Source organism: Hypanus sabinus, chromosome 18 (genome assembly GCF_030144855.1).
Source record: "Hypanus sabinus isolate sHypSab1 chromosome 18, sHypSab1.hap1, whole genome shotgun sequence".
In the NCBI taxonomy this organism is placed as follows: Eukaryota; Metazoa; Chordata; class Chondrichthyes; order Myliobatiformes; family Dasyatidae; genus Hypanus; species Hypanus sabinus.
The window spans coordinates 75,717,369-75,730,303 of NC_082723.1; the positions used below are offsets into that span (position 1 = coordinate 75,717,369).

General features: G+C 54.0%; 1 protein-coding gene across 1 annotated transcript in view; it reads left to right on the top strand.

Moving 5' to 3' along the window:
- The window catches only part of LOC132377434 (tricarboxylate transport protein B, mitochondrial), a 113,794-nt gene that overhangs the window by 48,316 nt on the left and 52,543 nt on the right, over nucleotides 1-12,935 (top strand). The window contains exons 3-4 of the mRNA XM_059943698.1: nucleotides 1,487-1,586; nucleotides 6,416-6,554. Of these exons, the coding sequence (XP_059799681.1) occupies nucleotides 1,487-1,586; nucleotides 6,416-6,554 (239 nt within the window). The remainder of the gene's footprint in view (nucleotides 1-1,486; nucleotides 1,587-6,415; nucleotides 6,555-12,935) is intronic.

Below are 12,935 nucleotides of genomic sequence, written 5' to 3' on the forward strand. Positions count from 1 at the left end.
TTCCGCTGGTCTTCAGCACATTTGACAGGGTGGGTTGAGCTGTTGTCTGACCTTGCCAATCCATTTGCAAGCGTTTCGTCACCATTTGAGGAGACATCATCAAGTGCAAGATCGGAGAACAGCTCAACCCAACCCCACTTTACAATGGAAGTAATAAAGCTGTAGGTTATTTTCTAAACAGTGCGAATTCAGAAGTTGGAAGAGCAAAGGGACTTGGGCGTCCACGTGCAGGATTCCCTTGAAGGTTAATTTGTAGGATAAGTTAGTGGTGAGGAAGGTAAATGCAACATTAGCATTCATTTAGAGAGGGCTGGAATGTAAAAGTCAGGGTGGAGTGCTGAGGCTTTATAAGGCACAGGTCAGATCACACTTGGATTATTGCTAGCAGGATGTGCTGGCATTGGAGAGGGTTCGGGAGAATGATCCTGGGAATGCAGGGGTTAATATAAGGAACACTTGATGGCTCTGGGCTTGTATTTGCTGGAATTTAGAAGAATGGGGGGAGATCTCATTGAAGCCTATTGAATGTTGGTGGCAACACACTGAAAATGCAGGAGGAACTCAGCAGGTTAGGCAGCATTGATGGAAATGAATGAGCACTCAACATTTCGAGCTGAGACACTTCTTCAGGACTGAAAAGGAAAGGGGGAAGATGCCAGAATAAAAATCTGGGGGGGAGGGGAAGGAGGACAAGCTAGAAGATGACAGGTGAAGCCAGGTGTGTGGGAATGGTCAAGGACTGGAGAGGAAGGAATCTGATAGGAGAGGAAAGTGGAACATAGGAGAAAGGGAAGGGGGAGGGGAAAGGAGAGATAAGAAGCCAGGGAGAGGAATAGAGGAAAAGCAGAGGGGGAGTGAAACATTATTTTACCAAAAGGAGAAATCGATGTTCATGCAGTCAGGTTGGAGGCTACCCAGACAGAGTCTAAAGTGTTGTCCCTCCACCCTGAAGGTGGCCTCATCGTAGCAGAAGCAGAGACCATGGCCGACTTGTCGGAACAGGAACGGGGATCAGAATTGAAATGTTTGGCTGATGGGATGTTCCACTTTTGGCGGATGGAGTGGAGGTGCTCGCCAAAGCAGTTCCCCAATTGAAAGTCCGAGATGGAAAGGATATTTCCTGTAGAGGGAGAACCTAGGACCCTTTAGAACAGAGATTAGGAGAAATTCCTTCAGCCGGAGGGTGGAGAATCGGTGGAATTCATTGCCCCAAACATCTGTGGAGGCCAGCTCATTGGACGGAGGTTTATAGGTACGTAAGTAAAGAGTGTCGAATGTTATGGGGAGAAGGGAGGGAGAATGGGGTTGGGAGAGAAAGTAAGTGATTCAAGAGATCTGATACTGCTCCGGAGCTGGAGATGGTGTCAGGCTTGACCTGGGACACAATCTGCCCAGTCCACAGGTACCTCTCACTGGGCCCCATTTGGTGCAGGTAAGGCTGGAGAACAGCGGGGAGTTCTTTTCACGTGGTTCTTGTGTCTTGCAGGTGACTGTGTGAAGCAGACGGTACAGGGGCATGGGGTGAAGGGCCTGTACCGGGGGCTCAGCTCTCTGCTCTATGGCTCGATCCCCAAGGCAGCGGTCAGGTACGCTCACGGTACAGTCCGTACACTCAGGCCTCCGCACCACCCCCACCCCCTCCCCACCGTTTCCCCAGATTTGGCCCCGCACCTTGTTCCAGATCACGATACTCGCTGTGGTAGGATCAATATCTCTCTCGGAGAGATCTGTCTGAGATGTCGAAGTGTTGGAATGGACCAAGATCATGGTCTCTGGGGGCTTTGCTGTTGCTTACATGGTGGGTGGGTGTTGATGCTTTTCCTTCTGCCTGTGTGTGGGGTTTTAACTTTCTCCTGTCATCCATTCTCTGGGGTATTTCTTTGGTTTTGTGGATGTCTGTGATGGGTAAGAATTTCAGGTTGTCTACTGGATATATTCTCTGATAATAAATTGAACCAATGAACTTGGCACTGATTGATATTAAGAACATTTCCGGGGATAAACCGTCCCTGTATCACAGAACAATAGAGTTGGAAAGGTGGAGTGAACTAGGGCTTTTGAATCTTCTGTATTGTTATTATTGGATATGCAGTTTTGTGCAAAAGAGGAGTGGGGAATGGTGAAGTGGGGGATCATTACTGGGAATTCGAGGAATCGATGCTCATGCCATCAGCTTGGAGGCTATCCAGACAGAACTTAGTGTTGCTCCTCCATCCCGAGTGTGGCAGTAGAGGAGGCATGCCGGAATGGGAAGTAAAATTAAAATTGGTGACCACTGACAGATCCTATTGTTCAGGGAGACGGAATGTAGATGCTCGGTGAAGTGGTCTCCCAATCTTCGTCGGGTCTCACTGATGTGCAGAAGGCCTCACTGGGAGCACCGGATACAGTAAATGACCCCAACAGACTCTCAGATGAAGTGTCCCCTCACCTGGGGGGACTGTTTAGGGCTATGAACGGTAGTGAGGGAGGGGGTGTAGGGGCAGGTGTGGCACTCGTTCTGCTTGCAAGGATAAATGCCAGGAGGGAGATCAGTGGGGAGGGATGAATGGACAAGGGAGTCGCATAGGGAGCGATCCCTGCGGGAAGTGGGGGAAGGGGAGATGTGCTTGGTGGTGGTGGTGGAGGAGTCGTGGCTAAGATTGAACCCTGACCTTTTAGCCGGCTGCTGTGAAGTCTTACGTCAACTGTGATGCTACTGTGACACACTAACGTGGGTCCCTTTGAGTTTCCTGGTTTCCTCCCACCTCCCAAAGAGGTGTAGGGTCGGTAGATTAACAGGCCTCGAGTAGTGGAATGTTGGGAAAGTGGGATTCGGGCTTGCTTTGTTGATTGTTGTGTTCTGTTGTGATTGTGGGCATGCAGAGTTTGTGTTGGAATGTGTGGCAGCCCAATCGTCCATAAAGAACAGTACGACTCAGGCACAGGTCTCAGGCTGTGAAATTAAACAAAGCAACACACAGAGTGCCGGAGGAATTCGGCAGGTCCGGCTGTATCCATGGAAATAAATAAGCAGTCGACATTTCAGGCTGAGATTGAAGAGGAAGGGAGAAGACACCAGAACAAAAAGGTGGGGAAGGAGGACAGCTAGAAAGTGATGAGCAATTGCCCACTCTGACCTTTTACCTCTTCACACCTGCCCCACCTCCTTCCCGTTCTTCTACACTCCACTCCCCTCTCCTATCAGATTCCTTCCTCTCCAGCCCCTTACCTTTTCCGCCCCCTGGTTTCACCTGTCACATTCTGGCGAGTCTTCTTTTCCCTTCTCCCACTTTCTTATTCTGGTGTCTTCCCCCTTCCTTTTCAGTTCTGCTGAAGGGTCTCGGCCTGAAATGCTGACATTTCCATTGATGCTGCCTGAACTGCTCAGCTTCTCCAGCATTTTGTGTGTGCTGTTCTGGATTTCCAGTCTCTGCAGATTCTCGTGCACTTCTAATTAAATGACTCACTCAACTAATTTATTCTGCCTATAAAATATACATACCCCTCGCTTGTACGTCTGTGTGTACATTTGCTTAAGAACCTCTAAAGAGTCTCTGTCATATTTGACCCCACTGTCAGTGCTGGCATCACACTCCAGGCACCCACCATTCTATTTGGGGAAGAAACTTACCCCACACAGCTCCTTTGGATTTCCCTCCCTCACCTGAAATGTGTGCCCTCCAGTATTAGACATTTCAGCCATGGGAGAAAGATTGTAGCTACTATGCCTTTCAGAGACTTAAGGCCTTAAGACATGGGAGCAGAATTAGGCCATTTGGCCCATCGAGTCTGCTCTGCCATTTCATGATGGCTGATGCATTTTCCCGCTCAGCTCCAATCTCCTGCCTTCTTCCCGTATCAATTTATGCCCTGACCAATCAAGAACCTGACAACATCTGCTTTAAATAAACCCAACGACTCGGCCTCCACAGCCGTCCATGGTAATGAATTCCACAGATTTGCCACTCTCTGGCTAAAGGAATTCCTTCTCATCTCCATTCTGAAAGGATGTCCCTCTATTCCGAGGCTGTGCCCTCTGGTCTTTGATTTTCCCACCATAGGAAACATCCTCTCAATATCCACTCTGTCAAGGCCTCTCAATATTCAATAGGTTTCAAGAAGATTTCTCCCCACCTCATTCCAGTGAGTAGAGGCCCAAAACCATCAAACACTCTTCAAATGACAAGCCATTCAATTATTGAATCATTTTTGGGAACCTCTTTTGAACCCTCTCCAGTGTCAGCAAATCTTTTTGTAGATAAGGGGTTCAAAACTGCTCACAATACACCAAGTGAGGTCTCACCAGTGTTTTATAAAGCCTCAACATTACATCCTTGCGTTTATATTCTAGTCCTCTTGAAATGAATGCCAACATTGCATTTGCCTTCCTCACCACTGACTCAATCTGCAAATTACACTTCGGGGAACCCTAAAGGTCTTGTACATTTCTATCCGGTCCAGTTGGAAAATGAGAAATGACAAATTAAACAATGAAAAGCTCGGGACTACAGATGCTGGAAATCAGAAATAAAGCAAAAATTTTAAATAAAACCAGGGAGATTTCTGCACCTTTGGTTCAAAGTACGTCTGTATACATTTTGCAACCTTGAGATTCATCTCATTACAGGCAGCCATTTGAAAAAAAGACCAACAAACACCCAGTGTGCAGAGAGAGGGGGAAAAAAACCAAATCATGCCAGCAGATAGCATTTAGAATGACAGTGAATCCATAGATATGAAGCCTGGAGTAGGCCCACAGCAGCCTCAGTTCGTCACACAGTAGGGCAAATCATCATGAAGTCCGGAACAGCTAGAGCAGGCCCACAGCCTAAGCATCCATGCAGTGAATGTCGAGGAGCAGTGAGCAGAACCGGCCTGACCCTCGCCTCTGATCCCAATGCCCTGCCCTTTCATTGCATCTGGCCCAGCGTTTAAATTGTTCAAGCACCGGGTTGTTTCTCACAGTCGGACCTGGGCCCCACTGCATCATTATGCTCTGGGCCCGAATCCCACTGCATCATTATGCTCAGGGCCCGAATCCCACTGCATCATTATTCTCTGGGCCCGAATCCCACTGCATCATTATGCTCTGGGCCTGGGCCCCACTGCATCATTATGCTCTGGGCCCGGGCCTGGGCCCCACTGCATCAATGTACTGTAGGCCTGGGCCCCACTGTCACATCTTAGCCCGAACCTGACCTTTCCAAATTGGCCCGGTGCTTAGATTGACACAACCTCACTCTCCATTTAGGGGGATGGGCTCAGAAACTCCTCTGCAACTCCAATTCCATCTTGAACTTGCCTCAACCTTGCTCCGACACTTCTTCTCAAACGTGCCTCCTTGCTTTGACCCTCGATTCAGTCTCACCTTTGTTCGTCTCTTCATTGTCTGCCATGATGGTTTACCACAATTAACCACAGAAAAAGTGTTGTTGATAAAGTATTTAAAACACTTTATGAGCCACCAGTAAGCTGTCGTCCATCTTCAGTAATTGTTGTGTGATGATCTTGGGGGTCTCACAGGAGTTGTGCTGGCTGCTAATGCAAATGAAGCATTTCACTGTGTGTCTCAATGTGTATGAGGTAAATTCTGAATCTGAGTTGGAAAATATGGGTGTGTGATAGTACAGGCTTTGTGGGCTGAAGAGACTGTTCTGTGCTGACTCTCTCTTTGATTTTGCCTGGTGGTTGCCAAGGTGAACTACAACTCGGTCATCAACTAAGGGCAGATTATTCCTTTTATTCTTTGGTGAAGTGCTGTTGCGTGCTGGGGCAGCAGGCTGAGGGTAGCGGACACCAACAGAATCAACAGATTCATTCGTAAGGCCAGTGATGTTGTGGGGGTGGAACTGGACTCTGACGGTGGTGTCCGAAAAGAAGATGCTGTCCAAGTTGCATGCCATCTTGGACAATGACTCCCATCCACTCCATAATGTACTGGTTAGGCACAGGAGTACATTCAGCCAGAGACTCATTCCACCGAGATGTAACACTGAGCGTCATAGGAAGTCATTCCTCCCTGTGGCCATCAAACTTTACAACTCCTCCCTCGGAGTGTCAGACACCCTGAGCCAATAGGCTGGTCCTGGACTTATTTCCACTTGGCATGATTAACATATTTAATTATTTATGGTTTTATATTGCTATATTTCTTCACTATTCTTGGTTGGTGCGACTGTAGCGAAACTCAATTTCCCTTGGGATCAATAAAGTATGTCTGTCTGTAACATGAAATACTATCCCCCTACAACCCATCCCATCCTGCAGTCCTGTCCCAGTGGGCAGTAAAAGAGTTTCCCCTGCACTCCATAATCCAGCCCCACCCTCAGTTCCACCCCCAACGCTTTCCTATCCTGGGATTTAAGCACTCTGGCTTTGCTAGCGGAGCTATGTAAACGCAGGGTGGCTGAACAGACACTGTGCTCTCACTCAGGTTCGGGACATTCGAGTTTCTGAGTAACCAACTGCGGGACGAGCAGGGGAAGCTGAGCAGCCGGCAGAGCCTGGTGTGTGGTCTGGGCGCGGGGGTGTTCGAGGCCGTTTTGGTCGTGTGTCCGATGGAGACAGTCAAGGTAATTCAGTGACTGATCGAAGAGAAACTGTGGATCGGAGCTGAAAGTGCTGTGTGCTGGGTATGTTCAGCAGGTCAGGCAGCGTCTGGGAGAGAGAGAGAGTTCGACAGGAGGTTTAGTGAATCTCCCATTTACTCATGTGGCAGTGAACTTGTTCAGGGGATGAAAAAGCTTGCTGCATTTTGTTCGATTTGTCTTCTGGAATGTTTCCCCATTCCCAACTTCCCCTCCATCCTGATCATCTTCCTTCCCAATCATTCCTCATCCCCTTTCCCCATCCTTCCCCCTTACCAGCCGTCCCCTTTCCCAATACTTCCCCCTTTCCTTCCTAATAAATCCCACCCCTTTCCAATCATCCCTGTTCCAATCATTTCTCCTTCATTTGTAATTCAGCATCCAACTTGCTTCCCCCCTCCATCCCAGTCATTTCTTCCTCCTCCAGGCTACGAGAGTAGTGTTGGGACAAATGCATCACTGGGTGCTGGGATCCCCAGGGTGTCTGACTGCTGAGGGTTTAGGCTGTCCCGGTGCCAGAGTTGGACCCAGTGTGTCCGACTGCTGAGGGTTTAGGCTGTCCCGGTGCCAGGTTTCGACCCAGTGTGTCCGACTGCTGAGGATTTAGGCTGTCCCGGAGTCAGGGTTGGACCCAGTGTGTCCGACTGCTGAGGGTTTAGACTGTCCCGGTGCCAGGGTTGGACCCAGTGTGTCCGACTGCTGAGGGTTTAGGCTGTCCCGGTGTCAGGGTTGGCCCCAGTGTGTCCGACTGCTGAGGGTTTAGACTGTCAGCGTTGGACCCAGTGTGTCCTACTGCTGAGGGTTTAGGCTGTCCCGCTGCCAGGGTTGGACCCAGTGTGTCCGACTGCTGAGGGTTTAGGCTGTCCCGGTGTCAGGGTTGGACTCAGTGTGTCCGACTGCTGAGGGTTTAGGCTGTCCCGGTGCAGGGTTGGACCCAGTGTGTCCGACTGCTGAGGGTTTAGGCTGTCCCAGTGCCAGGGTTGGACCCAGTGTGTCCGACTGCTGAGGGTTTAGGCTGTCCCGGTGCCAGGGTTGGACCCAGTGTGTCCGACTGCTGAGGGTTTAGGCTGTCAGGGTTGGACCCAGTGTGTCCGACTGCTGAGGGTTTAGGCTGTCCCGGTGCCAGGGTTGGACCCAGTGTGTCCGACTGCTGAGGGTTTAGGCTGTCCTGGTGCCAGGGTTGGACCCAGTGTGTCCGACTGCTGAGGGTTTAGGCTGTCCCGGTGTCAGGGTTGGACCCAGTGTGTCCGACTGCTGAGGGTTTAGGCTGTCCCGGTGCAGGGTTGGACCCAGTGTGTCCGACTGCTGAGGGTTTAGGCTGTCCCGGAGTCAGGGTTGGACCCAGTGTGTCCGACTGCTGAGGGGTTAGGCTGTCCCGGTTCAGGGTTGGACCCAGTGTGTCCGACTGCTGAGGGTTTAGGCTGTCAGGGTTGGACCCAGTATGTCCGACTACTGAGGGTTTAGGCTGTCCCGGTTCAGGGTTGGACCCAGTGTGTCCGACTGCTGAGGGTTTAGGCTGTCAGGGTTGGACCCAGTGTGTCCGACTGCTGAGGGTTTAGGCTGTCAGGGTTGGACCCAGTGTGTCCGACTGCTGAGGGTTTAGGCTGTCCCGGTGCAGGGTTGGACCCAGTGTGTCCGACTGCTGAGGGTTTAGGCTGTCCGGTGCCAGGGTTGGACCCAGTGTATTCGACTGCTGAGGGTTTAGGCTGTCCCGGTGTCAGGGTTGGACCCAGTGTGTCCGACTGCTGAGGGTTTAGGCTGTCCCGGTGCCAGGGTTGGACCCAGTGTGTCCGACTGCTGAGGGTTTAGGCTGTCCCGGTGCCAGGGTTGGACCCAGTGTGTCCGACTGCTGAGGGTTTAGGCTGTCCCGGTGCCAGGGTTGGACCCAGTGTGTCCGACTGCTGAGGGTTTAGGCTGTCCTGGTGTCAGAGTTCGACCCAGTGTGTCCGACTGCTGAGGGTTTAGGCTGTCCCGGTGTCAGGGTTGGACCCAGTGTGTCCGACTGCTGAGGGGTTAGGCTGTCCCGGTTCAGGGTTGGACCCAGTGTGTCCGACTGCTGAGGGTTTAGACTGTCAGCGTTGGACCCAGTGTGTCCGACTGCTGAGGGTTTAGGCTGTCCCGGTGTCAGGGTTGGACCCAGTGTGTCCGACTGCTGAGGGATAGGCTGTCCCGGTGCCAGGGTTGGATCCAGTGTGTCCGACTGCTGAGGGTTTAGGCTGCCCCGGTGTCAGGGTTAGACCCAGTGTGTCCGACTGCTGAGGGTTTAGGCTGTCCCGGTTACAGGGTTGGACCCAGTGTGTCCGACTGCTGAGGGTTTAGGCTGTCCCGGTGCCAGGGTTGGACCCAGTGTGTCCGACTGCTGAGGGTTTAGGCTGTCAGGGTTGGACCCAGTGTGTCCGACTGCTGAGGGTTTAGGATGTCCCGGTGCAGGGTTGGACCCAGTGTGTCCGACTGCTGAGGGTTTAGGCTGTCCCGGTGTCAGGGTTGGACCCAGTGTGTCCGACTGCTGAGGGTTTAGGCTGTCAGGGTTGGACCCAGTATGTCCGACTGCTGAGGGTTTAGGCTGTCCCGGTTCAGGGTTGGACCCAGTGTGTCCGACTACTGAGGGTTTAGGCTGTCCCGGTGCCAGGGTTGGACCCAGTGTGTCCGACTGCTGAGGGTTTATGCTGTCCCGGTGCCAGGGTTGGACCCAGTGTGTCCGACTGCTGAGGGTTTAGGCTGTCATGGTTGGACCCAGTATGTCCGACTGCTGAGGGTTTAGGCTGTCCCGGTTCAGGGTTGGACCCAGTGTGTCCGACTGCTGAGGGTTTAGGCTGTCAGGGTTGGACCCAGTGTGTCCGACTGCTGAGGGTTTAGGCTGTCCCGGTGCAGGGTTGGACCCAGTGTGTCCGACTGCTGAGGGTTTAGACTGTCAGGGTTGGACCCAGTGTGTCCGACTGCTGAGGGTTTAGACTCAGGGTTGGACCCAGTGTGTCCGACTGCTGAGGGTTTAGGCTGTCCCGGTGCCAGGGTTGGACCCAGTGTGTCCGACTGCTGAGGGTTTAGGCTTTCAGCGTTGGACCCAGTGTGTCCGACTGCTGAGGGTTCAGGCTGTCCCGGTGTCAGGGTTAGACCCAGTGTGTCCGACTGCTGAGGGTTTAGGCTGTCCCGGTTCCAGGGTTGGACCCAGTGTGTCCGACTGCTGAGGGTTTAGGCTGTCAGGGTTGGACCCAGTGTGTCCGACTGCTGAGGGTTTAGGCTGTCCCGGTGTCAGGGTTGGACCCAGTGTGTCAGACTGCTGAGGGTTTAGGCTGTCCCGTTGCCAGGGTTGGACCCAGTGTGTCAGACTGCTGAGGGTTTAGTCTGTCCCGGTGCCAGGGTTGGACCCAATGTGTCCGACTGCTGAGGGTTTAGACTGTCCCGGTGTCAGGGTTGGACCCAGTGTGTCCGACTGCTGAGGGTTTAGGCTGTCCCGGTGCCAGGGTTGGACCCAGTGTGTCCGACTGCTGAGGGTTTAGGCTGTCCCGGTGCCAGGGTTGGACCCAGTGTGTCTGACTGCTGAGGGTTTAGGCTGTCAGGGTTGGACCCAGTATGTCCGACTGCTGAGGGTTTAGACTGTCAGGGTTGGACCCAGTGTGTCCGACTGCTGAGGGTTTAGGCTGTCCTGGTTCAGGGTTGGACCCAGTGTGTCCGACTACTGAGGGTTTAGGCTGTCCCGGTGCCAGGGTTGGACCCAGTGTGTCCGACTGCTGAGGGTTTATGCTGTCCCGGTGCCAGGGTTGGACCCAGTGTGTCCGACTGCTGAGGGTTTAGGCTGTCATGGTTGGACCCAGTATGTCCGACTGCTGAGGGTTTAGGCTGTCCCGGTTCAGGGTTGGACCCAGTGTGTCCGACTGCTGAGGGTTTAGGCTGTCAGGGTTGGACCCAGTGTGTCCGACTGCTGAGGGTTTAGGCTGTCCCGGTGCAGGGTTGGACCCAGTGTGTCCGACTGCTGAGGGTTTAGACTGTCAGGGTTGGACCCAGTGTGTCCGACTGCTGAGGGTTTAGGCTGTCCCGGTGTCAGGGTTGGACCCAGTGTGTCCGACTGCTGAGGGTTTAGGATGTCCCGGTGCAGGGTTGGACCCAGTGTGTCCGACTGCTGAGGGTTTAGGCTGTCCCGGTGTCAGGGTTGGACCCAGTGTGTCCGACTGCTGAGGGTTTAGGCTGTCAGGGTTGGACCCAGTATGTCCGACTGCTGAGGGTTTAGGCTGTCCCGGTGCCAGGATTGGACCCAGTGTGTCCGACTGCTGAGGGTTTAGGCTGTCAGGGTTGGACCCAGTGTGTCCGATTGCTGAGGGTTTAGGCTGTCCCGGTGCCAGGGTTGGACCCAGTGTGTCCGACTGCTGAAGGTTTAGGCTGTCCTGGTTCAGGGTTGGACCCAGTGTGTCCGACTGCTGAGGGTTTAGGCTGTCCCGGTGCCAGGGTTGGACCCAGTCTGTCCGACTGCTGAGGGTTTAGGCTGTCCCGGTGTCAGGGTTGGACCCAGTGTGTCCGACTGCTGAGGGTTTAGGCTGTCCCGGTGCCAGGGTTAGACCAAGTGTTTCCGACTGCTGAGGGTTTAGGCTGTCCCAGTGCCAGGGTTAGACCCAGTGTGTCCGACTGCTGAGGGTTTAGGCTGTCAGGGTTGGACCCAGTGTGTCCGACTGCTGAGGGTTTAGGCTGTCCCGGTGCCAGGGTTGGACCCAGTGTGTCCGACTGCTGAGGGTTTAGGCTGTCCCGGTGCAGGGTTGGACCCAGTGTGTCCGATTGCTGAGGGTTTAGGCTGTCCCGGTGCCAGGGTTGGACCCAGTGTGTCCGACTGCTGAGGGTTTAGGCTGTCCCGGTGCTAGGGTTGGACCCAGTGTGTCCGACTGCTGAGGGTTTAGGCTGTCCCGGTGCCACGGTTGGACCCAGTGTGTCCGACTGCTGAGGGTTTAGGCTGCCCCGGTGCCAGGGTTGGACCCAGTGTGTCCGACTGCTGAGGGTTTAGGCTGTCCCGTTGCAGGGTTGGACCCAGTCTGTCCGACTGCTGAGGGTTTAGGCTGTCCCGGTGTCAGGGTTGGACCCACTGTGTCCGACTGCTGAGGGTTTAGACTGTCCCGGTGCCAGGGTTGGACCAAGTGTGTCCGACTGCTGAGGGTTTAGGCTGTCCCGGTGTCAGGGTTGGACCCAGTGTGTCTGTCTGCTGAGGGTTTAGGCTGTCAGGTTTGGACCCAGTGTGTCCGACTGCTGAGGGTTTAGGCTGTCCCGGTGCCAGGGTTGGACCCAGTGTGTCCGACAGCTGAGGGTTTAGGCTGTCCCGGTGTCAGGGTTGGACCCAGTGTGTCCGACTGCTGAGGGTTTAGGCTGTCCCGGTGTCAGGGTTGGACCCAGTGTGTCCGACTGCTGAGGGTTTAGGCTGTCCCGGTGCCAGGGTTGGATCCAGTGTGTCCGACTGCTGAGGGTTTAGGCTGCCCCGGTGTCAGGGTTAGACCCAGTGTGTCCGACTGCTGAGGGTTTAGGCTGTCCCAGTGTCAGGGTTGGACCCAGTGTGTCCGACTGCTGAGGGTTTAGGCTGTCCCAGTGTCAGGGTTGGACCCAGTGTGTCCGACTGCTGAGTGTTTAGGCTGTCCCAGTGCCAGGGTTGGACCCAGTGTGTCCGACTGCTGATGGTTTAGGCTGTCAGGGTTGGACCCAGTGTGTCCGACTGCTGAGGGTTTAGGCTGTCCCGGTGCCAGGGTTAGACCCAGTGTGTCCGACTGCTGAGGGTTTAGGCTGTCCCGGTGTCAGGGTTGGACCCAGTGTGTCCGACTGCTGAGGGTTTAGGCTGTCCCGGTGCCAGGGTTAGACCCAGTGTTTCCGACTGCTGAGGGTTTAGGCTGTCCCGGTGCCAGGGTTAGACCCAGTGTGTCCGACTGCTGAGGGTTTAGGCTGTCAGGGTTGGACCCAGTGTGTCCGACTGCTGAGGGTTTAGGCTGTCCCGGTGCCAGGGTTGGACCCAGTGTGTCCGACTGCTGAGGGTTTAGGCTGTCCCGGTGCAGGGTTGGACCCAGTGTGTCCGATTGCTGAGGGTTTAGGCTGTCCCGGTGCCAGGGTTGGACCCAGTGTGTCCGACTGCTGAGGGTTTAGGCTGTCCCGGTGCTAGGGTTGGACCCAGTGTGTCCGACTGCTGAGGGTTTAGGCTGTCCCGGTGCCACGGTTGGACCCAGTGTGTCCGACTGCTGAGGGTTTAGGCTGTCCCGGTGCCAGGGTTGGACCCAGTGTGTCCGACTGCTGAGGGTTTAGGCTGTCCCGGTGCAGGGTTGGACCCAGTGTGTCCGACTGTTGAGGGTTTAGGCTGTCCCGGTGTCAGGGTTGGACCCAGTGTGTCCGACTGCTGAGGGTTTAGAC